Below are 26,537 nucleotides of genomic sequence, written 5' to 3' on the forward strand. Positions count from 1 at the left end.
AAAAAGTTAGCTAAAGTTAATGTGAGTCACTTAATGACTGAAGTAGGAGAAACGATATTGGGGAATAGGGAAATGGGAGAGAAATGGCACAAATATTTTGTGTCTGACTTCAAAGGAAAAAAATTCCTGGAAATGGCAGCAAACAGTTGGTCTAGAATGGCTGGATTAAATTAATATTAGGTAAAAATTGATATTGGAGATCCTAGTGGGGTGGTAAGTCAATGAATCCAGAGTTGTGATGACCTGTACCCAAGGATTTTGGTACCCAAGGAAGGGTCTCGGCCCGAAACGTCGACAGTTTATTTCCCTCCATGGATGCTGCCTGACCTGCTGAGTTCCTCCAGCACTCTTTGTGTGTTGCCCAAGGATTTTGAGGAAGGTGGCTGTGGAGATGGTGGTTACACTGATTGTCATCTTGGTAAATTTGGTAAATTGGTTTATTATTTTCACATGTATCGAGGTACAGTGAAAAACTTGTCTTGAACACTGTTCGTACAGGTCAGTTCATTACGACAGTGCATTGAGGTAGTACAAGGGAAAACAATAACAGAATGCAGAATAAAGTGTTACAGAGAACGTGCAGTGTAGGTAGACAATAAGGTGCAAGGCCATATCAAGGTAGGTTGTGAGGTCAAGAGTCCATTTTATCATACTAGGGAACTGTTCACATCTTATAACAGTGGGATAGAAGCTGTCCTTGAGCCTGGTGGTACAATGCTTTCAGGCTTTTGTATCTTTTGCCCAATGGGAGGGGGGAGAAGAGAGAATGTCTGGGGTGGGTGGGGGTCTTTGATCATGTTGGCTGTTTTACCGAGGCAGCAAGAAGTGTAGACAGAGTCCATGGAGAGGAGGCTGGTTTCTGTGATGTGCTGAACTGCATCCACAACTCTCTGTAGTTTCTTGCGGTCTTGGGCAGAGCAGTTGCCAAACCAAGCTGTGATGCACCGGGATAGTATACCTTCTATGGTGCATTGAAATGCCAAATTTCTTTAGCCTCCTGAATTTCTTTAGTTTTCTAAAATTTAAGAGCCGTACAGTAATGTTGCAGCTCTATAAAACTCTGGTTAGACCACACTTAGAATATTGTGTTCAGTTCTGGTCACCTCATTATAGGAAAGATGTGGAAACCTTAGAGAGGGTGCAGAGGAGATTTACCAGGATGCTGCCTGGATTAGAGAACATGTCCGATGAGGAAAGGTTGAGTGAGCTAGGGCTTTTCTCTTCGGAGTGAAACAGGATGAGAGGCGACTTGATAGAGGTGTATAAGATTACGAGGGGCATAGACAGAGTGGACAGGCAACACCTTTTCCCCAGGGCGGCAATGGCCAATACCAGAGGACATCCATTTAAGGTGACCGGAGGAAAGTTTAGGGGAGATGTCAGAGGTAGGTTTTTCACACACAGAGTGGCGGGTGCCTGGAACGCACTGCTGGGGGCGGTGGTAGAGGCTGATACAACAGGGACATTTAAAAGACTCTTAGATAGGCACATGGAAGTAAGAAAAATGGAGGGTTTGGGGCTGTGTAGCAGGCAAGGGTTAAGTTGATCATGGAGCAGATGTTTATATAGGTTGGCACAACATTGTGGGCTGAAGGGCCCGTACTGTGCTGTACCTTTCTATAAAATTTCATAGATTCTAGAATGGTTCCCACAGATAGGAAGGTGGCAAATGTAACTCCACTATTTAGGAAAGTAGGGACATAAAAAACAGGGAGCTATAAACCAGTTATCCTGACATCATAAAATACGAGAATCAATGATTAAAGAAGTGGTAAAGAGCACTAAGACAATAACAGTGTTGGGCAGAGTCAATGTGGGTTTATGAAATAGAAATCACTTTTGACATGAATGGTTTCTCACTGAACCATAATGATTCTATGATTCAATCCTATGATTCTACTTGGTTTTTTTTGTACAGACCTCATATTTACCTCCATTCTAGACCATAGGGTTTCATACATTCCTTGTCGCTTGCGGCCCACTTGCCTGTGAATGTAATGATTGTGAGTTCAAGTCCTGGTTCAGGGCTTTGGGAAAGGTCTTTGCAATAGTGCCCTGGAATATTTACACGAGAGTATAGATTGGTATCTCACTTCTGACACTGCAGGGTATCAACTTAATTTTTTTCTGCTCTTGCCCTGGATTGGGACTTGAACACAGGTTCTTTAGGATCAGAGGTGACACTGACAACTTAATACGGGTGACTGGCTCTTTTGTGATGGCTTAAAGGAGCCACACTGAATTGCAGGCTTTGACTTTGTACTCTAAACCCTCCTGAGATAGTGAATACCAGCTTACCCATGCAGTCTGGTCCCCAGTAGCCAGCGCAGCACTGACGTTGGATGATGTCCTTCACACAGACATGATGACATCCAGGCACAGACAGAAAGAATGATTTGAGTGGAATGCGGTATCTTGCACAGAATGAAAAAAAGGAACATGGCAGCTCACAAACTTAATTCAAAGATTCATTTTTGCCTCCCGTTCCCACCGCTCTGTTTTTTTGATCTGGTTTCATTACCTGCAGTCCCTGGATCCACTCCCCACGGTGAGCTGAGTATAATTCTGTGGACACTGCATCTTGATGTTCAAGATACAGGAGTGACACTTGGTTGTGATCCTGATGAGAACCTTCTTGTCACAACGGTTTGATCCCAGCTGAAGTCATACAGCAGAGTAGGTAATTTGTCTTCTAATTAAAATGTCAACTGTCTTACCCCTTCAAGTAATAAACTGTTAAAAAACTGCAATGCACCATTATCATCACTGCATGGCTTCTCCCTCTCCCTCTCTCTCTCTCATGCACAGACACACACACACACACACACACACACACACACACACACACACACACGCATGCCCACACAAAAACACACATAAAACACACACACATGTGCGTGCGCACATACACATAGACACACACACACGTACACACACACAGACAAATGAACATGTACCTTCCACAATAATGTGTTTTAAGACAAACTTCTCCACCCATCCCTGAGAGCTGGACTTCGTTCAAGCTAAACACTGTGCCCAGCAGCACAAAACCAACAACTCCAGACTATGTTCAGAGATTACAGTTCAGTTTTGCTTGTTTTAAACTGATAAATTATAATTTAGACATCATCCCTGGAATGTGTGTGATAGCAGCACAATGGAACTATGAACATGCATCTTGATATTCCCATCCAGCCCATTGTGGGTCCTTTGAAAGGGTTGCCTAATTAGAGCCACTCTAGAGTCCTGTAAACTTCTCCTGTGCAACTTCTCAGCAAGTTTCCTATGTGAGTTTGTGCTGTCACTGCTTTCACAGAGTATAACCACTCACACATAATAAAACAAGCCTCCTCATCTCTCCCCCACCCCAATCATCCTACAGCTGATTATCTTCTGTCTGCGCAGGGCTGCAGAACTAACTGATGGCGGCTTTCAGCTGCTACAGGAGCCTGTGGGCCCTTGCTTAAAGTGAGGACATACCTGGAGCATATTTTCAGTCAAGGAGGCCATCAGTAACATCACCTGCAAATTTATGATCCATTGTCGCTTCATCTCGCTGGTCAATCTTCCCCAGACCTTTAGAATCTACAGTCTATTTCACTTCTCTCCTCTAAAGGGAGACCACATTCCTCTGTGGGTTTCCTCTGAAGTGTCCTGAGCAATTTCTTTCTTCCCATCTCCTTGACTTTTTAGAATGTGCTCTCCCATCCTCCGCCCACTATCCCCTCCTTTTCCTGGATGCACACGCCACCACGAACAAAACTCGCTATCTAAAGTCACAGGACGTTTGATAGCTGTCAACAGGTTGAAATTGCAAGGCCGACATCTTGTCTTCCTTGGGAGCTTTTTTTTTCTCGTCGCTTAAATGTAAACAAAGTTGTGTGACAGTGGCTGGAAAAATGAACGGATTTCCTTGTGGGTACACTTCAGTAGCTGTTAACTTTAGGGAGGTTTGAGGCAGATAGGGGCACAGGGGAGGGGGGGAGGTGTGAAATTAAGGAGGTCACATAGATATGCAACAGGATTCCGTCTTGACCAGAAGGTCAATAGATCAGCACTAAATCCATAGACCTGAGCACAAACGTCGATGCTGGTGCTGCCAGTCCAGTACAGAGGAAGAGCCACACTGCTGAGAACTGTCTTTTAGATGAACATTGAACCCTTGTCAGGTGCGCATTAAAAACGATCCAGTGGGAACGACATGAAGAAAAGCAAGGGATTCTTCCCCACTGTCCCAGCCAATACTTATCTCTTCAACCAGTTCCAATGCAAGTAGATGAGCCAGTTGTTTATCGCATTACTGTGGAGCATAGTTTGGCCACTACAATTCCTTAAATTACTTCAACAGGCGGAAAAGTGATAAGATATCTTTATTAGTCACATGCACATCAAACCACATAGCGAAATGCATCTTTTGCATAGAGTGTTCTGGGGGCAGCCCACAAGTTTCGTCACGCTTCCGGCGCCAACATATTACGCCCACAACTTCCTAACCCGTACGTCTTTGGAATGTGGGAGGAAACCGGAGCACCCGGAGGAAACCCACACAGTCACGGGGTGAACATACAAACTCCTTGCAGACAGCGGCCGGAATTGAACCTGGGTTGCTTGCACCGCAATAGCATTACGCTAACCGCTACACCACCGTGCCTGCCATGTGGACAAAGATGCAGGCTCCTAGGCCTTGGATCAAAGGAAATGCCAAGTGATTCAACCGAACCAAAAGGAAGAAAGAAGTTTCCATTTATATAGAACAGAACAGATCAGTACAGGAACAGGCCCTTCAGCCCATGATGTCTACGCTGACCACGACGTCAATTTAAACTAATCCCATCTGTCTGCACATAAATTGGTAAATTGGTTTATTATTGTCATATGTACCGAGATACAGTGAAAAACGTTGTTTTGCGTGCCATCCACACAGATCATTTCACCACAACAGTGCATTGAGGTAGTACAAGGAAAAACATAACAGAATGCAGAATGAAGTGTTACAGTTACAGAGAAAATGCAGTATAGGCAGACAATAAAGTGCAAGGTCATAATGAGGTAGATTGAGAGGTCAAGAGTCCATCTTATCGTACAAGAGGTTCATTCAATAGCCTAATAACAGCGGGATAGAAGCTGTCCTTGAGCCTGGTGGTATGCACTTTCAGGCTTTTGTATCTTCTGCCCCGATGGGAGGGGGTAGAAGAGAGAATGTCTGGGGTGGTGGGGTCTTTAATTATACTGGCTGCTTTACTGAGGCAGCGAGAAGTATAGACAGAGTCCATAGAGGGGAGGCTGTTTTCCGTGATGTGCTGAGCTGTGTCCACAACTCTCTGCAGTTTCTTGCAGTCACGGGCAGGGCAGTTGCCAGACCAAGCTGTGAAGCATCAGATAGGATGCATGGTCTATATCCCTCCATTCCCTGCCTGTTCATGTGTCTGTCTAAATGCCTCTTAAATGTTGTTATCTGCTTCCACTACTTCCCTCGGCAGCATGTTCCAGGCAGCTATCACTCTCTGTGTAAAAACTTATCTTCTTCCATAGCCTCAGGACTTTCCAAAATGCTTTTGTAACTGTAGGAAATAAGAAAGACAATTTGTGCACAGACGCTCCCAGTTACAACAAGGTGATAATGACTGTATCATCTGATGCAGTGATGTCGATTGTGGGAAAAGTATTGACCAAAACTTTGGGCACAATTCTCCTGTTCTTCATCAGAATGGATTAGAGGTCATGTGCTATCAGGAGAGGCTGGACAAACTTGGGTTCTTTTCTCTGGAGCGGTGGAGGCTGAGGGGTGATCTGTTGGAAGTGTATAAAATTATGAGGGGCATAGATAGGGTGGACAAGCAATAACTTTTTCCCATTATTGAGCAATCCAATACCAGAAGGCATGTTTTTAAGGTGAGGGGGGTAGGATCAGAACAGATGTGAGGGGTACGTTTTTTACTGAGAGAGTGGTGGATGCCTGGAATGCATTGCCTGATAGGGTGGTGGAGGCAAATTCATTGGGGGCTTTTAAGAGGGGCTTGGATGGTCACATGAATGAGAGGAAAATGGAGGGATATGGACATTCTGTAGGTAGAAGGGATTAGCCATGTCAGCACAACATTGTGGGCTGAAGGGCCTGTTCTATGCTGTACTGTTCTATATTCTATCTTCTAGAAGTGATGTGGGATTGTTCCTATGCATCTGGGAAAGTTGATGGGACCTTAGTTTTAACATGGAGTCATAGAGTCATACGGCACAGAAACAGGCCCTTTGACCCCATTGGTCCCATCTTAGTTAGTCCCATCTGTCTGCATTTGGCCCATATCCCTCTAAAGCTTTCCTATCCATGTACCTGTCCAAGTGCCTTTTCAATGTTGTTCATGTATCTGCCTCAACTTCCTCTAGCAGCTGGTTTCGTACACTGACCACCCTCTGGGTAAAAAAGTTCCCCCTCAGGTTCCTATTAAATCTCTCCCCTCTCACCTTAAACCTCTGCCCTCTAGTTCTTGATACCTCATCCCTGCACATTCACCCTATCTATGCCCCTGATAGATCTCATCCAAAAGATGCTCTGCCTAACGGTGCAGATGTCCAGAGGCATTGGACTGTGGTATTGGCATTACTTCAACTGGAAAATATCTCAGGTCTCCACCACAAGTTAATAGAGTCATAAAGTCCTGGAGAACAGATCCCTCAAGGTTGCCGCTCAGGTCGATAGGGTTGTTAAGAAGGCGTATGGACAGTTGGCCTTCATTAGTTGGGGTATTGAGTTCAAGAGCTGCGAGGTGATGTTGCAGCTCTATAGAACTCTGGTTGGACCACACTTGGAATATTGTGTTCAGTTCTGGTCGCCTCATTATAGGAAGGATGTGGAAGCTTTAGAGAGGGTGCAGAGGAGATTTACCAGGATGCTGCCTGGATTGGAGAGCATGTCTTATGAGGATAGGTTGAGTGAGCTGGGGCTTTTCTCTTTGGAGAGAAGGAGGATGAGAGGTGACTTGATAGAGGTGTACAAGGTGATAAGAGGCATTGATCGAGTGGACAGTCAGAGACTTTTTCCCAGAGTGACAATGGCTAACATGAGGGGACATAATTTTAAGGTGATTGGAGGAAGGTATAAGGGGGATGTCAGGGGTAAGTTTTTTACACAGAGTGGTGGGTGTGTGGAACGCACTGCCGGCAGAGATTGTGGGGGCAGATACACTAGGGATATTTAAGAGACTCTTAGATAGACACATGAATGATAGAGAAATGGGGGGCTATGTGGGAGGGAAGGGTTAGATAGATCTTAGAGCAGGATAAAATCTTGGCACAATATTGTGGGCTGAAGGGCCTGTACTGTGTTGTAATGTTCTGTGTTCTATGTAGCAAATTCCAGGGTTGAATCCCAGCACTGATGAAGGACCAGTAATATTTTCCAAGTGGGGATGGTGTGCGACTTGGAGGGAACCTGAAGGTGGTGGTGCTCCAGTGCACCTGCTGCCCTCTGCCTCTTGACCCTATTCCACCATTCAGTCAGATCAGGGCACGGTAGTGTAGCAGTTAGCGTAATGCTATTACAGCGCCAGCGACCCGGGTTCAATTCCTGCCGCTGTCTGTAAGGAGTTTGTACGTTCTCCCCGCGTCTGTGTGGGTTTCCTCCGGGTGCTCCGGTTTCCTCCCACATTCCAAAGACGTACAGGTTAGGAAGTCGTGGGCATGCTATGTTGGCGCCGGAAGCGTGGCGACACTTGCGGGCTGCCCCCAGAACACTCTACGCAAAAAGATGCATTTCCAGGATCTGCAGTCTCTCTCCTGTCTCCTTGAGCCTCTTAGCATCTACCCTGTCAATCCCTCTCAGTACCTTGTATGATTCAAGGAGATCATTTGGGGGGGGTGGGGGGGTTGTGGGGAAGGGTTTCGTCCTGGAACCTTGCAGCCTAACGGGATGAACATTGAATTCTCCCACTTTAGGTAACCCCCACACCCCTTCCCCACAACCCCCCACCCCCCCCCCACACCCCCCCCCCACCCCCCTGCTTCTTCTCTTCTTCCCTTTCCTAGACTCTTCTACTTTTTCCCCCTCTCTCTCCTTACCTTTGACCCACCCCCCCCCCCGGCGGATCTGCTCTCCCCTCCTCCCCCGCACCTGCCGATCACCATCTCTTACCTGCATCTACCTATCACCACACTGTGCCCACCCCGCCTCCCCTCTTTTGTCCACCTATCACTGCTCTGCTTTTCCCTCCTATGTACTGGGCTTCCCCTTTTCCTATCTGCAGTCCTGACCCGAAACGTTGACCGCCTGCTTTTCTCCACGGATGCTGCCTGGCCTGCTGAGTTCCTCATGTTTTTGAACTAGAGAGGAATAGTTGGCTATGGTCAACAACTATGTTGGGCTGTATGGGTTCCCTGAAAGCCTCGGATGCAGACATTCTGACAAGAAGTAATCAATTCAGCTGTAAAATAATGAAAGTTTTAGATTATTTCAAATGGGTAGATAAGGGAGAACCAAGGACCTGTGAATAAAATTATTCTATCTCAGACTGCATTCAGTTTGATCATTCTCGAATTACCTCCCAAGACCTCTCTACCCCTTTACACAAGAACTCAACAGAACAGGCACAGCAATAGGCAACCTGGCCCCTCAAGCCTGTCCCGCCATTCATGGTGAGTCTGCCCCAGGGCACAACTCTCCTGTGTCAGACCCACATCGCTCTAGATTCCCCAACCTTTGAAAAATTGACCTCCTTCCTCTTAAGCTACCGCTGGCAATCAAACCTCCACGGCCCTCCAGCGTAGAGGATTGCAGACATTCACTGTCCTCTGTGGAAAGGAACTCCTGCCCACCTCAGGTTTAAATGACTGCCGCTGTCTGTAAGGAGTTTGTATGTTCTCCCCGTGTCTGCGTGGGTTTCCTCCCACATTCCAAAGACGTACAGGTTAGGAGGTTGTGGGCATGCTATGTTGCCGCCGGAAGCGTGGCAACACTTGCGGGCTGCCCCCAGAACACTCTATGCAAAAGACGCATTTCACTGTGTGTTTCGATGTAACCGTGACTAATAAAGATCTTATCTTAAAACTGAAGAGCTGATTGTTGACTTCAGGAAGGGGAAGGAGGGCAAACATGTGCCGGTCTACATTGGGGGATCGGTGATGGAGAGAGTCAGCAGTTCTAAGTTCCTGGGCGTTAACATATCACATGACCTGTCCTGGGCACAGCACATGGATGCAATCACAAGGAAGGCGTGCCAGCGTCTTTACTTTCCGAGAAGATTAAGAAGGTTTGGCGTTCCATCAAACACCCTAACAAGTTTTTCCAGGTGTGCTGTTGAAAGTATCCTGACTGGTAACATCATGGTCTGGTACGGCAATTCGAATGCACAGGAATGTAACAAGCCTTGGAGAATGATGGTCTCAGCCCAATATATCACTGGCATATCCCTCCCCACCATTGGGCTTTATTTTGTTCTAATTGTGTTCTTTCTTGTAAAAATTGTGTATTAATCAGGTTTAATGTATGTTTTTCTTGTGAATGCTGCTTATAGAACATGGAACATCGAACATTACAGCACAGTACAGGCCCTTCAGCCCACAGTGTGATGCCGACATTTTGCTCAGCTCTAAGATCTATCTAACCCTTCCCTCCCACATAGCCCCCCATTTCTCTATCATTCATGTGGCTATCTAAGAGTCTCTTAAATGTCCCTAATGTATCTGCCCCCACAACCTCTGCAGGCAGTGATTTCTACGCACCCACCACTCTCTGTGTAAAATACCCCTGACATCCCCCTTATAACCTCCTCCAATCACTTTAAAATTATGTCCCCTCGTGTTAGCCATTGTTGCCCTGGGGAAAAGTGCCATGTGCCTGTGATGCTGCTGCAAGTAAGTTTTTCATTGCACCCGTGCACACATGCTTGTGCAGATGACTTTGACTTTGACATAACTCGTAATACTGCTGCTTAAGATGACTCTCAAGATTGAATTTTCCAATTGACTTTTACAAGCAACAGATGTTTGGGTGCAGGAGTTGTGCATGAAGAAGTTGTAGTATTTATCAGCGATTTAAAGAACCAACAGAAATAATTAGGTCACAATACTCCCTGTGATCACCTGCTCCTCTTCACATCAGCAGCTCCTCTATAAACATTTCTTCTCTCTCCCTATGAACATGAGAAAAAGAAGCTCCTCAAGCCTAATCTGCCATTCAATGAAGTGTCTGCAGACCCTGATCTCAACACATTGCCTCCAGGTTACAGCACCGCACGACAGCTGGTAGAGTTACAGCTCACAGCTCCAGCATCCCAGGTTCGATCCTGACCTCAGGTGCTGTCAGTGTGGAGTTTGCACGTTCTCCCTGTGACTGTGTGAGTTTCCTCCTATGTTGTAAAATGTTTTTTTTTCCCAGCTAACAAGCATTTTCACTGTTACTCTAAATGAGACTGGTAATTGATAATTGGTTTATTATTGTCATGTGTACCGTACAGTGAAAAACTTTGTTTTGCATGCCGTCCATACAGATCATTTCATCACATCAGTGCATTGAGGTAGTACAAGGGGAAAACAATAACAGAATGCAGAACAAAGTGTTACAGTTACAGTGCAGTGCAGGCAGACAATAAGGTGCAAGGCCATAATGAAGTAGACTGTGATTTCAAGAGTCCATCTTATCGTACTAGGGAACTGTTCAATAGTCTTAATACAGTGGGATAGAAGCTGTCCTTGAGCTTAGTGGGACATGCTTTCAGGCTGTTGTATCTTTTGCCCGATGGGAGGGGGGAGAAGTAATAATGTTCCAGGTGGTAGGGGTCTTTGATTATGTCGGCTGCTTTACTGAGGCAGTGAGAAGTGTAGACAGAGTCCATGGAGGGGAGGCTGGTTTCCGTAATGTGCTGAGCTGTGTCCACAACTCTCTGCAGTTTCTTGCGGTCTTAGGCAGAGCAGATGCCGTACCAAGCCATGATGCATTCTATGGTGCATTGATAAAAATTGGTGAGGGTTAAAGGGGACATGTCAAATTTCTTTAGCCTCCTGAGGCTGAATGTTTTATTCTAGATTATTTAATTAGTTGAATTAAAAATCTTCTTTTGACTTATTGTATGTCATCTCTTTGTTCTCTGATTAACCCTTGTAGAGTGATTTGGGGTGTTTTTCTAAGGCAATTCTGCTATCTAAATACAGTTGTTGAATGATTCATGCACATTGCATCTGTTCTCAAGCTGTACTTTTGAATGTTGCCACCAGATGGCAGTCATAGGCCTTATTTTGCTCAGATTTGGTGAAATTATCATTCACTACAAATTATACATCTAATGGGATTTCAAGTTTATTTTCTTTTTTTATGCACTTGGATGAATGTGCAGCTTTAATCCACAAGCTCACTGGAAATCTAGGCTTTTTTGAAGTTGGAGGAAGTTCTCCACGTGACAGAGGATGCAACAGCAGAACCTCAACTGCTGGGAATCCTGAGCCTCATGATCTGGAGCTGTGGGTCTGAAGGTCATCAGGGCATGGCAGCTGGGGGATAAAAATTCAATTATGTAAATTAGTCTGGAATGAAAAAAACTAATATTGGTAATTGTGGCCATGAAAATACTGGATTGCTGTAAAAGGCCCCATTGAATTCATTATAAAATATCTTTATTAGTCACATGTACATCAAAACACAAAGTGAAATACATTTACAGTGTTCTGGGGGCAGCCCGTAAGTGTCGCCACGCTTCCGGCACCAACATAGCATGTCCACAACTTCCTAACCCGTACATCTTTGGAATGTGGGAGGAAACCTGAGCACCCGGAGGAAACCCACGCAGACACGGGGAGAACGTACAAACTCCTTACAGACAGCAGCCGGATTTGAACCCGGGTCGCTGGCGCTGTAAAGCATTACGCTAACTGCTACACTACCGTGCCGTGAATAGAATCAGATGTCCTGGCCGATTGGAAGGGAAACTTTCAGCTCACACATTTCAGGACATACGGGGAGAGTAAAATGGCATTAGTGTAGGATTGGTACAAGTAGGTACTTGATGGTTGGTGAAGTGAAGGGCCTGTTTCTATGCTTTTAGACTCAATGTCAATGACTCCCCGACTCTGTGACATCCTCTACAACCAGTGAAGTTTGATTAACTGTGGTAACGTGGGAACAGTTGCAGCCAATTCCTGCGCAGGCTTCCACCGATGGCATGGTGATAAGCATCTTATCTGTTTCAGTGGCCTGGATGAAGGGTCCTGTGTGACTGTGGTCAAACTGCAAGGACCAGCAGGAGCTTCTTCTTGCAGAAACTTTCCCCTCCCACGACATCCACAGCGCTGAGGTTTTAATTATCCACAGGCAAATATGGCGGGCTAACCACATTTCCAACACCAGGCTCTCAAAACAGGCAACTCTACTCCCAGCTCCATCCAAGCAAGAGATTTCTGAGACAATTCCAGATATTCCCAAAATCTCCTTGAGAACATGCAGCATCCTCACTAACCCCTGGCCCATGACTGCTCAAAACAGAGGAGGAACATTCAGAAGGGAGTGCAGGAAGTGGTCCTGAGCAAACCTGGAGCTAACATCCCAGCTGGTGACAGCACCCTGGGAATGGGTGAAGATGTGACTTGGTTCTGCAGGTCCCAAGGAGATCCAGGTGGGATTGTCAGATTCAGCCCGAGGTGGGGCAGAAAGTGCTTGATGGGAATGGATGGAAAGGCAGTTTGGGAGGAGATGTACTCCTTCTGCTGCAGGGCTGTGGACTGCTGTCCACACTGGGACACTGAAGTGTGAATCACTGCCCACACTAGGTGCTGGACACCAAGAAATTCCAGCAAACTCCTCTTCCAACTGCCAAACACCAATGTGAGCATAGCTGGGAAAACACTGCATGATCTCAGACAATGGGTTTAGAAGTGCAGTGTTCACGGGGAGCCCGGAACTTGGCAACACTTAGGATTCGTGCTTACACTTACATGCTGGAAAAACCCACCCAAAACCCAGACACTGCAGATGTTAGTGATCCAGAACTAAAGACAGAAAATGCAGGAAGCAATCACCAGGTCAGGCAGCATCCATGGAGAGAGCGAGAGAGAGCGAGCGAGAGCGAGAGCGTCAATGTTTCAGATCATGACCCTTCATCAGAACTGAAAAAGTGAGACAACAATTGTGTTTTAAGTTAGAGGGAGGAGAACAGAGGCCACACCTATGATAGGGTGCAGACCAAAGTTGTGAAGGGATCCATCACTGTAACTGGCTTGAACATTTGAGGAAGGATCTTTGACCCGAAACACTGACTGGTTCTCTTCCCACAGATGCTGCCAGACCTGCTGAGTGTGCCAGCATTTTCTGATCCTGTTTCAAAAATCCAGACCTATTTATTTTTGGAGCCATGTTAAATTGTGTTGCAAGTACCCTTAAAATTCTGGTTGCCCACCTGCTCTGGAAGCTGTGGAATTGATTCCGTAAGCTTGTGATGTGAAAACAAAGAGACAATATTTCAAAGACTACAAGGGCAAGACAGAGACTAGGGACCTGTAGGAATGCACCAAAGATTTTCCAACAGCTACAAAGGGAACACAGATGCTGGGTAGCTGTAGCAATGCATATCCAAAGATTCTTCACCATCTACAAGGCACCAGACAGGAATGGGATGAAGCTTCTTCCACCGGCCTGGACAGCTCCAACAGTATTCCATGAACTCAGCATCCTCTAAAGATCATGACTGACACCCATCCGCCAGCCTAGATGTTCACTCCCCTATTAGTGAACCAAGCTTTCTACATTGCAGCAGATTGTTGTAGCTTCTTCCACAGCAGCTCCCAAACCCTTGTCCTCCTCAGCTATCTAATGCAGCAGGCAGACGAAAAAAAAAACAATCCCTCCAGATAACATCCTGACTTGGAATTACATTGCTGCTCCTTCACCAACACTTATTCCAGGAACACCCAAATGATTCTCACCAACTTTTACAGGTGCACCATGGAAAGCATCCTAGCTGGATGTATCACAGCTTGGTACGGCAACTGGTCTGCCCAAGAGCACAAGAAATTGCAGAGTTGTGGACACAGCCCAGTCCACCACACAAACCAGCCTCCCTGCCATTAACTCTGGCTACACTTCCCACTGCCTCAGGAAAGCAGCCAACATAATCAGGGACACCTCCCACCCCAGTCGTTCTCACTTCTCCCTGCTCCTGTTGGGCAGAAGATACAAAAGCCTGAAAGCATGTGAAAGGGCAGCTTCTCTGTAATCAGACACTTGAACATACCTCTCATACACTAAAGGTGAACTCTTGATCTCCCAGTCTACCTCAATGTGGCCTTTGCACTTTAGTTGTGTGCCTGCACCTTCTTTCCAACTGCAACACAATATTCTGCATTCCATTTCTCTTTTTCTACTCAATGTATTCATGTATGGCATTTTCTGTCTAGATGGCACACAGAGCTTTTCACTGCATCTTGGTATATGTGACAAGAGTAAACCAATACCAACACCAAACAGCATTATAGCAGCCCCTTCACCACATGGATTTCAGAAAGATTGCTCAACACCACCTCTTCAAAGTATGAAACATTGTCCTTGTGTCACAATGTCACACAAAGAGCAAGATCACAGAGAACCCAAATGCAGAACACCAGAACAAGACTGGAGTCAGGGTGCTTCCTCAGTACCAAACACAGAGGAGCAAACAGAAGGAATTTTGCCTCAGGACTCTGAGATGGAGTCCCAACACAGAAACAGGAGAAACCACAAAACCAGGACTGCTCTAGAGTTAACAGCTCTAAGCAGCCTAGAGACAAAGTACACCCAGAGATAGACCAATAATCTGGCAACCAGTGTTTGTGAAACCAGCGTTCTAATACTAGTCTCCTGATGGAACTCAGGTGTGTGTCATTAGGCAAATAGTAGTGCATGGAAAGCATGTGCTGCACAACAAGGCCCCATCATTGGGCATAAGGGGCAGAACCGAGAACCAGCACTCGGAAGCATGACACCTTGCCAGCATAAAGAACATGGTACCAACGAGAAAGAGAAAGGTATTTTCTGTATGCACTCAAAGTGCGCTCAAATGGAACCTCATTAAATAGAGAACCCAACCATTTAGACTTAATTGCTTTCATTCTTCAAGTACCAATGCAATAAATCAAGAGAAGGGGGACGTTTGTGCAACCAAGCACTTGCTGAATCCAGCGCAGCCACCCTATCATACACCTCTTCAAGTCCTCAGGCTTGTTCTATGAGGTTATGTCATAAATATCACAGAAGGGAAAAAGGCTTATCAATCAACCTTCCTAATTAATTAATTTCCTGGCCCTCGACCTGGGCTCAAGCTGTTTACTACAGAGTCCAAACCATTAATTAGAACTACGGCCCGGATTGAGCTGTGCACTGACAAAGTATTTGCCACAATCTTTCAGGTGAAATTTTGCACCTCTTTCAACTGGACATAAAAGATGTTTGAAGACAAGGGTTTTTGATCTCGTCTTCCTGCTGCTCAAGGAGGCATCGCCCTGTGGGATCTTGCTGCGTTACAATTGGCTGCCATGTTCCCTTCAACGACTTTATTAGCTGAAAGCACTCTGGAGGGTTGAAGTTGTGAAAGGTTTCTGTAGAAAGGTGCAATTCTTTCTTTTTATCTGATGCGAAGATTTTTAAACAGTTCCGACTGCTACGTTGAGGTTCAGTGGACGGGGCGTTTGGAACGTCCTCCACACACTGTCCGGGAGCAGAAACAAAGACAAGAGCTCCGACCCAATGACGTCACTGCCAACAGCTGCGCAGTGATGTCATCGCTTAGCACTCTGCATGTGTAAAGTGATTGGCCCATTATGCATCATGTGAGATGACATCACCCAACACAGTTGCTATGGAAACAGCTATTCTGAGTAGTTAGACCAATGCACGGCAGAGAAAGCTCTTTCCCATCCAACAGCACTGTGGATGTCAATGGCATTGGAGTGACCGTCAAGGAGCTGAAATTTAACTCGTGCTTTAAGTTATCCCTTGGACAGAAGGGGACTTGTGTGCCAGGAACTAATCAACGTTAAAATTCAAATTGCAATGTGTCAGGACTAAGTAACCCTGCCCCAACACCGGTGACAATGTGCCACAGCAATTAGCACCAGAGATCCGGGTTCAATCCTGGTGTCTGACACTCTCGAAGTGGAGTTTACACGTTCTCCCTGTGACCCTGTGGGTTTCCTCCGGGTGCTCCGGTTTCCTCCCACATTCCAAGCACTATAAGTTGCCCTCAGTGTAGAGGGAAATCAGGGGGTTGTCACTGGGTACGTGTGGGAGAATAGGTTGCAGGGAAATAAGTTGGGGGAGAAGGATTCAATGGGCGGAATGGCCTTCTTCCATGCTCTGTGGAAAATTAAAACACTACAGTAGGACGTACCACATTTCCCTGTGGAGTCTCAGTTTCCAATGTTGACGTTTGGCCTAATCAAGAGCGACCAGCTCCCACCCCAATGCATCTGGTGGGTTCCTCCTGGAGCCAAACAGAACAATGTTGACCAGTGCTGGTCTCCCGCCTCTCTGAATAGGAAATCTACCCATTGAGCCAGTGCAGAGTTAAACACCACAGGCCCGTTAAAGGGGAGAAATCAGCCACAACAAACCATCTGCTGGAGGAATCAGCGGGTCGAGCAGCAGCTGTGGTGGAGAAAGGAATTGTCGGCATTTCGGGTTGAAACCCTGCCTCAAGAGAAATCAGCTCAGGAGAGGGGTTAGTGGAGCTTATTTTTTAAGTTAATTTAAATGTTTTGAAGTGCGTTTAATTGCCTAAACTTTTAAAAATCTGTAAATGGTTTTGATTCTTCAAACTTCAGGCATGGTAGTGTAGCGGTTAGCGTAACGCTTTACAGCAGCAGCGACCCGGGTTCAAATCCGGCCGCTGTCTGTAAGGAGTTTGTACATTCTCCCCGTGTCTGCGTGGGTTTCCTCCGGGTGCTCCGGTTTCCTCCCACTTTCCAAAGACGTATGGGTTAGGAAGTTGTGGGCACGCTATGTTGGCACCGGAAGAGTGATGACACTTGCGGGCTGTCCCCAGAGCACTTTACGCAAAAGATGCATTTCACTCTGTGTTTCAATGTAGATGTGGCTAATAAAGATATCTTATCTTATCTATTGAGAGATTTGGAATCTTTCTGAATGTCAGGGACATCCTCTAACATCAGTCTCCAGCATCACATTTGAGAGCTGGTGCGTCTCATGGGGGGGGGGGGGGGGGGTGGGGGCTGGTGAAGTGATGAGGTCTCACTGGCTGTCAAAGCTGTTAGGTCAGTGCAAGTGACCACTTTATGGGCCTGACATTGCACTCAGCCAAGTCTCAGAGTTTGGAAGCTGGCAACTCACACCTCCATCAGCTGGTTGATCCTCAGACAGTGTCAGTGGTCAGGATTGAACCCAGGTCACCAGACCTGTGTCTACTGAAAATATCCTATCAACCCACCAGCGGAAGACCACGCCAGGGCCAGTGCTGGCTCACAATCCAGAGACCCGGTTCAAATCCCATCACTGCAGTTGGGGAGTTTAAATTCCATTAATAATTGGGAATACTATAATTTGGCAAATTACATTATTTGGAATATTCCAAATAAATAGAACATAACATGGAACAGTACTGCACAGAACAGGCCCTTCGGCCCACAATGTTGTACTGACATAGCTAATCCCTCCTACCTACAGAATACCCATATCCCTCCATTTTCCTCTCATTCATGTGCCCATCCAAGCCCCTCTTAAAAGCCCCCAATGAATTTGCCTCCACCACCCTATCAGGCAACACATTCCAAGCATCCACCACTCTCTGAGTAAAAAACGTACCCTCACAGATGTTCTGAACCTACCCCTTCTCGCCTTAAATGCATGGAATATTTGGAAATATTTGGAAACAAATGAATATTGAAAGGCCCGGATAGAGTGGACGTAGAGAGGATGTTTCCAGTAGTGGGAGACTCTAGGCACAGCCTCAGAATAAAAGGACGTCCCTTTAGAACAGAGATGAGGAGGAATTCCTTCAGCCAGAGGGCAGCGAATCTGTGGAATTCATTGCCACAGACAGCTGTGGAGGCCAAGTCATTGGCTGTTTTTAGTGGAGGTTGATAGGTTCCTGATTAGTAAGGGCATCAAAGGTTACGGGGAGAAGGCAGGAGAATGGGGTTGAGAGGGAAAAATAAATCAGCCATAATCGAATGGCGGAGCAGACTCGATGGGCCAAATGGCCTAATTCTGCTCCTATGTCTTATGGTTTTATGCTTACAAGCTACAAACAGTGTTAGAATAACTTCAAAAACTACCAGATTATAATAAAAATCCATCCAGTTCACTAATGCCATAGAGTCACACAGCAGGGAAAGAGGCCTTTCGGCCCAACTCACCCATGCCAACCAAGGTTCAACCAATGGGCCAACCTAGAATCCAAGGGCACAGCCTTAGAATAAAGGGACATCCCTTTAACTGTTTTACTGAGATGAGGAGGAATTTCTTCAGCCAGAGGGTGGTGAATCTGTGGAATTCATTGCTACAGAGGGCTGCGGAGGCCAAGTCATTGGGTGTATTTAGGGCAGAGATTGATAGGTTCGTGCTTGGTAAGGGGGTCAAGGGTAACAGGGAGAAGCTGGGAGAATGGGGTTAAAAACAGCCATGATTGAATGGCAGAGCAGATTCAATGGGCCAAATGGCCTAATTCTGCCCCTGTATCTTATGATCCTATGCTCTTAAGATTCTTTCCTGAGTTAGTCCAATATCCCTCTAAACATTTCCTATCCATGTACATGTCCAAATATCTTTCAAATGCTGTAATTGTACCTGCCTCTACCACTTCCCCAGGCAGCTCATTCTATATACCCACCACCCTCTGTGTGAAATATTTGCCCCTTTAAATCTTTCCCCTCTCACCTTAAACCTATGCCCTCTAGTATTTGGTTCCCTTTCTCTTGGAAAAAGACTGTGTGCATTCACCTTATCTATGTCTCACATGATTTTATACACCTCTGTAAGGTCACCACTCAATCTTCTACATTCCAAGGAATAAAGTCCTAACCTGCTCAACCTCTCCCTGTAACTCAACCCTCGAGTCCTTACTTTGGAAGGCCAGTAAGTGCATCTTTCTTTGATCTTCCAGCAGCAGCTGATGTTTGTATGGTGTAGGTTTGTCTGATAGTTGATGCTTGCTAACATTCAGCCACACCCATCGTGAAAAATCATGACAAGTCAGAAACCAGCTTTTTATTGCACCCAGTACTCTCGTTGCAGCCTCCTCTACATCGGTGAGACCGGGTGCAGATTGGGTGACCGCTTCGCCGAGCACCTTCGCTCTGTCTGCCTTGGCGGCCTGGATCTCCCGGTCGCCAGCCATTTTAATACTCCTTCCCATTCCCGCACCGACATGTCTGTCCTCGGCCTCCTCCATTGCCAGGGTGAGGCTATATCTCACGTCCCACCTAGGCAGTCTCCAACCTGGCAACATGAACACTGAAGCGTAGTGGTTAGCGTAATGCTACTACAGCGCCAGCGACCTGGGTTCAATTCCGGCCGCTGTCTGCAAGGAGTTTGTACGTTCTCCCCGTGTGTCTGCGTGGGTTTCCTCCGGGTGCTCCGGTTTCCTCCCACACTCCAAAGACGTACGGGTTAGGAAGTTGTGGGCATGCTATGTTGGCGCCGGAAGCGTGGCGACACTTGCGGGCTGCCCCCAGAACACTCTACGCAAAAGATGCATTTCACTGTGTGTTTCGATGTACATGTGACTAATGAAGATATCTTATCTTAGAACTTCACGCTCCTTTCCCCTGTTCTCTTTTCTCTTTCCTCCTGATCCACCTGGCCCCCACCACCCTACCCCTCCCCACCCTCTCCCTCTGCCCATCACCCACACACTCCCCCCACCGGTTCCCCACCCCACCTCCCTCCCTCTATTCCATGGTCCACTGTCCTCTCCTGTCAGATTCCAACACCCTCAGCCCTTTGACACTTCCAGCTGTCACCTCCCAGCTTCTGACGCCATTCCCACTCTCCCCCCCTCACTTACCTATCACCCCCTCACCTGGATCTGTTTATGCTGCTTATATTTCTCGTGAATGCTGCTCATCTGATGCTCTGTGCCTGTGATGCTGCTGCAAGTAAGTTTTTCATTGCACCTGTGCACACATGGACTTGTGCAGATGACAATAAACTCGACTTTGACAGCTCTTGCCCCTCCCCTTCCCTCCACCTCTTTATACCGGCTCTCTCCCCTCTATCTTTCAGTCCAGATGAAGGTCTCGACCTGAATGTCGACAGTCCATTTCCCTCCACAGATGCTGCCTGACCCGCTAAGTTCCCTACAGGGCTTTGTGTGTCAAACCAGCTTTGACTTGATGCAAATTTATTTCAGCAAATAAATAATGAATGAAATTATACACTTTTTTTTGGTCCTGTCCTCCTTTGGAAAAATATTGGAAAGATATTTTTAACATTATTTCAAACGTACTGAAGATTGATTTACAACCTCATCCTATCACTGCAATTTTTGGATTACCAAGGATAGAGTCTGGCCATCTATCTGCCTCTGCCAACTGTATGATTGCCTTTGTTACCTTAATGGCCAAACGATCCATTTTGCTTAAATGGAAGGATCCAATACCCCCTACTACTTTTCAATGGTTCTCTCAAACTATATCATGTTTAAACTTGGAAAAAATTAGGAGTGGTATTGTTGATCCTTCGCTTAAATTTGAGGAAGTTTGGAGTCCATTTATTCAATATTTTCACATGATATAGATCCCCTTGTAATAATCTTTCAACTTAGAGGAATGGAGTTGACAACATAATATTGCTCTGTTTCTACTGAGAAATTTTAGTCCAGTTTTTTTTTGAATTTTTTTTCTTTAGCTTAGTTTGGTTTGATATACTGTATAAATTTTCTTATTGTTTTGGGGATTTTTTTTTCTTTTATATTTTATAATAAATCTTTTTCTTTCCTTTCTTTTATATTGTATTCATTCACTAAGAGACTGTTGGAGCTACAGATTTTTTATATACTTTATTGTTCTTTATGATCATCTAGGCCATGATTGTTCTCCTGATCTCTTTGTATTACATGTACAAACATTGATGTTATATATTAACCTGTATTAATTTGAAAACTAATAAAAAGATTGAAAAAGAAAGAAAAAGACTGAAATTGTACACAGTTTTTAACAGCAGAACAGAATCCTAACAGTGTTGAAGTCACTCTGGGTGTTATCTAAAGGGTGACTGACAACAGATAGAGAATGTGTTATAAAGAAAGCAACACACTAATTTCTTCTCTCTTATATCTCATTCTAACTGGAATAGATCTGTGGGTTAGATTGCTTTCAACTGCTCACCCAGTCTAGACAGAGAAGACAGAGGTAATTAGCTCATAATGTGTTCATCATAGATCCTGCCCCAGTCTGTAGGCTGCAGTGTTAAAAATAGTCTGTGATTACACCCCCACCAAGTGTCAGCTGTGGTTCAGTTTTTAGTACTTCATGTCCCTGAGTCAGTAATGTGGGTTCAAGTCTCACACCGGGACTTTGAACATGAGTGTGTGGGCTGATGCTCCAGTGTCCTGCTGAGGCGGTGTTGGAAGTGGGGTCTTTTGGTTGAGACATTGCATTGCACTTTTTCTGTAGCTGTGACACTTTACTCTGTATTGTTATTGTTTTTACCTGTACTACCTCAATGCACTCTGTACTAACTCAATGTAACTGCACTGTGTAATGAATTGACCTGTATGATCGGTATGCAAGACAAGTTTTTCACTGTACCTCGGTACAATAACAAACCAATACCAACACCAACACATGGCAATGAGGCCCTATCTGCTCTCTCAGCTGGATGGTGCTGTTTCAAAGAAGGGCAAAACATTTGCGAGATTTACAATTTCAAAGATTTACGAGGATGTTGTCAGGACTTGAAGGACTGAGTTACAGAGAGAGTTTGGGCAGGCTGTGAGTTATACAGAGAGGTTGGACAGGCTAGGACTCTATTCTATGGAGCGTAGGAGACTGAGGGGTGAACTTATAGAGGTGTATAAAATCATATAGGGGCATAGATAGGGTGAATGCACACAGTCTTTTTCCCAGGGTTGGGGAATCAAGAACTAAAGGGCATAGATTTAGAGTGAGAGGGAAGAGATTTAATAGGAATCTGTGGGGCAACTTTTCCATATGGTGGTCTGTATATGGAACGAGCTGCCAGAGGAAGTGGTTGAGGCAGGTACATTAACAACATTTAAAGTGGAGGTACATAGATAGAAAAGGTTTAGAGGGATATGGGCCAAACGCTGGCCTATGGGACTGGCTTAGGTGGGCATCTTGGTCAGCATGGACTAGTTGGGCCGAAGGGCCTGTTTCCGTGCTGTATGACTCTATGACTGTATGGCAGAGTGTGAATCCCCAGTGCTGGCCAATTGTTATACCTCAGTGCATGTTACTAAAATCACTGAAATGTTAACTTTCCTTCTTTCTCCAAGGATGCTGTCCGACCTGTTGTGAATTTGATGATAGTGGCAGGAGAAGGATGTTTGGCCTCTCAAGCCAACCAGTAAGATCATGGCTGAAGACCTACACTCAAACGTTTCAGGAACAGCTTCTTCCCCTCCACCATCAGATTTCTGAACGGTCCATGAACCCATGAACACGACCTCGTTATTCCTCTTTTGCACTAGGTATTTATTTTCGTAACATAGTAATTTTTTTTTGTCTTTATGTCTTGCACTATACTGCTGCCGCAAAACAACAAATTTCACGTCACATCAGACAGTGATAATAAATCTGATTCTGGCTCAAGGTAGGCCACGAGATATTTCCACTAGTAGGTGAGTCTCAGATGAAGGGACAAGATTAAGAGCTGATCATCTAAAACTGGGGTACGTAGGAATTTGGATGGTGGTGAATCTGCAGCATTGTCTCCCCAGAGGGTTGTGGAGGATGGATCACTGGAGGTGTTTAAAAAGGAAATAGATAAATTTTGGAAAGATTGGGGTATCGGGGAACTGGCACAGAAGAGGAGATGACACCTTGGGCAGATCAGCCATGGTCACATTGAATGGTGAGGCAGGCTTGAGTGACCTTCTCCAACTACAACAGTGTTCCCCTGTAGACCAAAAATCCACCTTGGCCAGCAATATATTCAGTGATTCAGCCTCCATGGCGCTGTACGATACAGAGTACCAAAGATTCATGGTGCTCTAAGAGTAGAAATTCCTCCTTATTTCTGTCTTAAATGCATGATCCCTTGTTCTAAACGAGGGATCATGCCAAGCTCATTCAAGGAATGAGCCAAGGTGATCCTCTTTAGAGATTTCAACACAAGATCCAGCTTTGGATCGCATCTTGGGAATGCCACAATTGGAAGGGAAGACCTGGAAAGGCCAATCGCAGGGATAAGATACGATAAGATTCCTTTATTAATCACATGTACATTGAAACACACAGTGAAATGTATCTGTTGCGTAGAGTGTTCTGGGGGCAGCCCGCAAGTGTCACCACACTTCTGGCGCCAACATAGCATGCCCACAACTTCCTAACCCGTACGTCTTTGGAATGTGGGAGGAAACTGCAGCACCCAGAGGAAACCCACGCAGACACAGGGAGAATGTACAAACTCCTTACTGACAGCGGCCGGAATTGAACCCGAGTCGCTGGTGCTGTAATAGCGTTATGCTAACCGCTACACTACCGTGCCCACGCTACTTCTGAGAAAATGAGTGGAGCGTGGATTGGTTAACATAAATACTGTCTGTGGACAGAATGAGAAGAGACACCCTTGTTCAAAAAGCACTGGGACCTCCTTGTGGAGGTTGTATTCAGAGCTAGATATTGGATGGATATTTGTATGACCAATGCATGGAACTGAAGGCCATTGAACTGACATTTGCTTTGTTAGATCCTTCATGGGAGTGCAGATCACCTTGAGACAAATGGGCAAATTCAACACAAAAGAAATTAAACACTAAATCCCCTCAATAAATAGCGACTTTGGAGGATCTTCACAGTGTCTCCAGGAGAAGCTGTCTGCTATACCTGCAGTTGATGATGATGATGTAAACCTTGAAAGGGTTAAAGAAGATTTAAGTATAATCTATTGACAGGTTGTACACATAACTGTATTACTACATGTCTTCCTTACAGACATGATCCCTAGGAAATGGCATCACGGTAGTGTAGCGGTTAGTGTAACACTATTACAGCGCCAGCGACCCGGGGTCAATTCCAGCCAATGTCTGTAGGGAGTTTGTACGCTGTGGGCATGCTATGTTGGCACTGGAAGCGTGGTGACACTTGCGGGCTGCCCCCAGCACATCCTCAGTAATGCAAAAAGACACATTTTACTGTGTGTTTCGATGTACATGTGACTAATAAATAAATATCTTATCTGATGTCCCCTAGTCCTAGGTTCCTCGTCAAAGGGGAACATCCACTCAGCATCTATTTTCAGAACCCTCAGAATCTTATTTTCCAATAAGATCACCTCCTGTACTTCTAATCTCCACTGAGTACAGACTGATCCATAAGAATCAACCTAGAGAACCCTAGCTGAACTGTCTCTTTAAATAAGGACTCAGTATGCAGCACCTCAGGACACAGAGTCATAGAGAGGTACAGTATGGAAACAAGTACATCAGCCCACTGAGTCCCTGCTGACCATCAATCACCCATTTACACTAATTTTATTCTCCCCACACTCTCATCCACTCTGCCCCAGATTCTACCCCTCACCTACACATGAGGGGCAATTTACGGCGGCCAATTAACCTTCCAACCCGCACATCTTTGGGATGTGGGAGGAAACTCATGTTGCCACAGGGGAAACGTGCAAACTCCGCACAGACAGCACCCGAGGTCAGGACTGAATCTGGGTCTCTGACAGTGCGTCACAGCCAACTCTGCTAACTGCACTCACTATGTCCTCCTTTATTTTCTTTATTTCAAAACTATTGTTGAAATGGACTGTTGTCCATCTGGTATCTCTCAGTAAACTTCTCTACAGTTTTAACAATACATCCATACTTTTATACTTCATCCCCTTGCAATAATGGGCAACATTCACAGAGTCACAGAGTCATACAGCATGGAAACAGGACCTTCGGCCCAACTCATCTGTTAGATTACTCTAACTCATCCGTTAGAGTACAATACGTTAGACTATTGTTTATTGACTACAGCTCTGCCTTCAATACAATAATTCCAAGCAAGTTTGTCACCAAACTCCGAGACCTAGGACTCAACACCTCCCTCTGTAACTGGATCCTTGACTTTCTAACAAACAGACCGCAATCAGTGAGGATAGGCAGCAATACCTCCGGCACGATTATTCTCAACACTGGTGCCCCACAAGGCTGCGCCCTCAGCCCTCTACTCTACTCCCTATACACTCACGACTGTATGGCCAGATTCTGCTCTAACTCCATATACAAGTTTGTAGATGATACCACCGTTGTAGGCCATATCTCAAACAATGATGAGTCGGAGTACAGGAAGGAGATAGAGAGCTTAGTGGAATGGTGTCATGACAACAACCTTTCCCTCAAAGTCGACAAAGCTAAAGAGCTGGTCATTGACTTCAGGAAAGGGGGTGGTGTACATGCATCTATCTACATCAATTTTTTACACAGAGAGTGGTGGGTGCCTGGAACGGGCTGCCGGGGTGGTGATGGAGGGAGAGATGATCGTGGTGTTGAAGAGGCTTTTAGATAGACACATGAACACAGATAAACATAGAACATAGAACACTACAGCACAGTACAGGACCTTTAGCCCACGATGTTGTGCCGACATTTTATCCTGCTCTAAGATCTATCTAACCTTTCCCACCCACATAGCCCTCCATTTTTCTGTCATTCATGTGTCTATCTAAGAGATAATGTATCTGCCCCCACCACCTCTGCCGGTAGTGCGTTCCATGCACCCACAACTCTCTGTGTGAAAAACTTGCCTCTGACATCCACTTGTCTGAATTGAAAACCATTTCCTATTCCTCAGCCCACTGACCCAGCTGATCTCGGTCCCTCTGTAATTCTTGCTAATTTCTATTTACTTCCTTGACTACTTGCAGTACCTGAATACTATCTTTCATTCCCATTATTTTCATATTTTCCTTCAGATTACAAGCATCCACGTTTTGGCTTTTGTGTCACTAAACCAATAATCTGGCCATGAACACAGAGCGGAGTACAAAATAGCTCCTGTAACTGCTGCTTCACAGCACTGGCAACATTCCAAACAAGCCAAGAAGTGCCACAAGTAAGTGCTATAGAAATGCAAGTCTTTCTTTCTTTACAGCACTGGCCAAGTATGTTTCCAAACCCCAGAACCCACTCCACGCCCCCACATGGGAAATAGACTTCGATTCCTGTCTACATCAGCTTGTTAACGTTGCGTTTTCCCACAGACTCTCAGGAAGCTGACTCACTAACACTGACTACGTGAAACATCCGGTCGTCTGCTAATTGGCCTCGCATGGGAACTGACACTTGCCTTCTCCTTAAGTGACAGCAATCAGGTTAAAGATTAGCCTTGCACCTCAGTAGTGCAATGCACTCTCAGCACTGCCTTCTGATGGTGGAGCAGGTCCTCAGTCTTAT

At 45.6% G+C, this 26,537-nt stretch overlaps 1 protein-coding gene across 1 annotated transcript in view; it reads right to left on the reverse strand.

The window, feature by feature from the left end:
- Positions 1-3,950, reverse strand: part of LOC127578574 (stabilin-2-like) — a 154,609-nt gene extending 150,659 nt beyond the window's left edge. Inside the window, 3 exon segments of the mRNA XM_052030723.1 lie at positions 2,299-2,414; positions 2,522-2,658; positions 3,481-3,950. Of these exon segments, the coding sequence (XP_051886683.1) occupies positions 2,299-2,414; positions 2,522-2,658; positions 3,481-3,552 (325 nt within the window). The 5' untranslated portion in view covers positions 3,553-3,950.
- Between the last annotated feature and the right edge of the window lie 22,587 nt (positions 3,951-26,537).

Source organism: Pristis pectinata, chromosome 15 (assembly GCF_009764475.1).
Source record: "Pristis pectinata isolate sPriPec2 chromosome 15, sPriPec2.1.pri, whole genome shotgun sequence".
NCBI classification, from domain to species: domain Eukaryota; kingdom Metazoa; phylum Chordata; class Chondrichthyes; order Rhinopristiformes; family Pristidae; genus Pristis; species Pristis pectinata.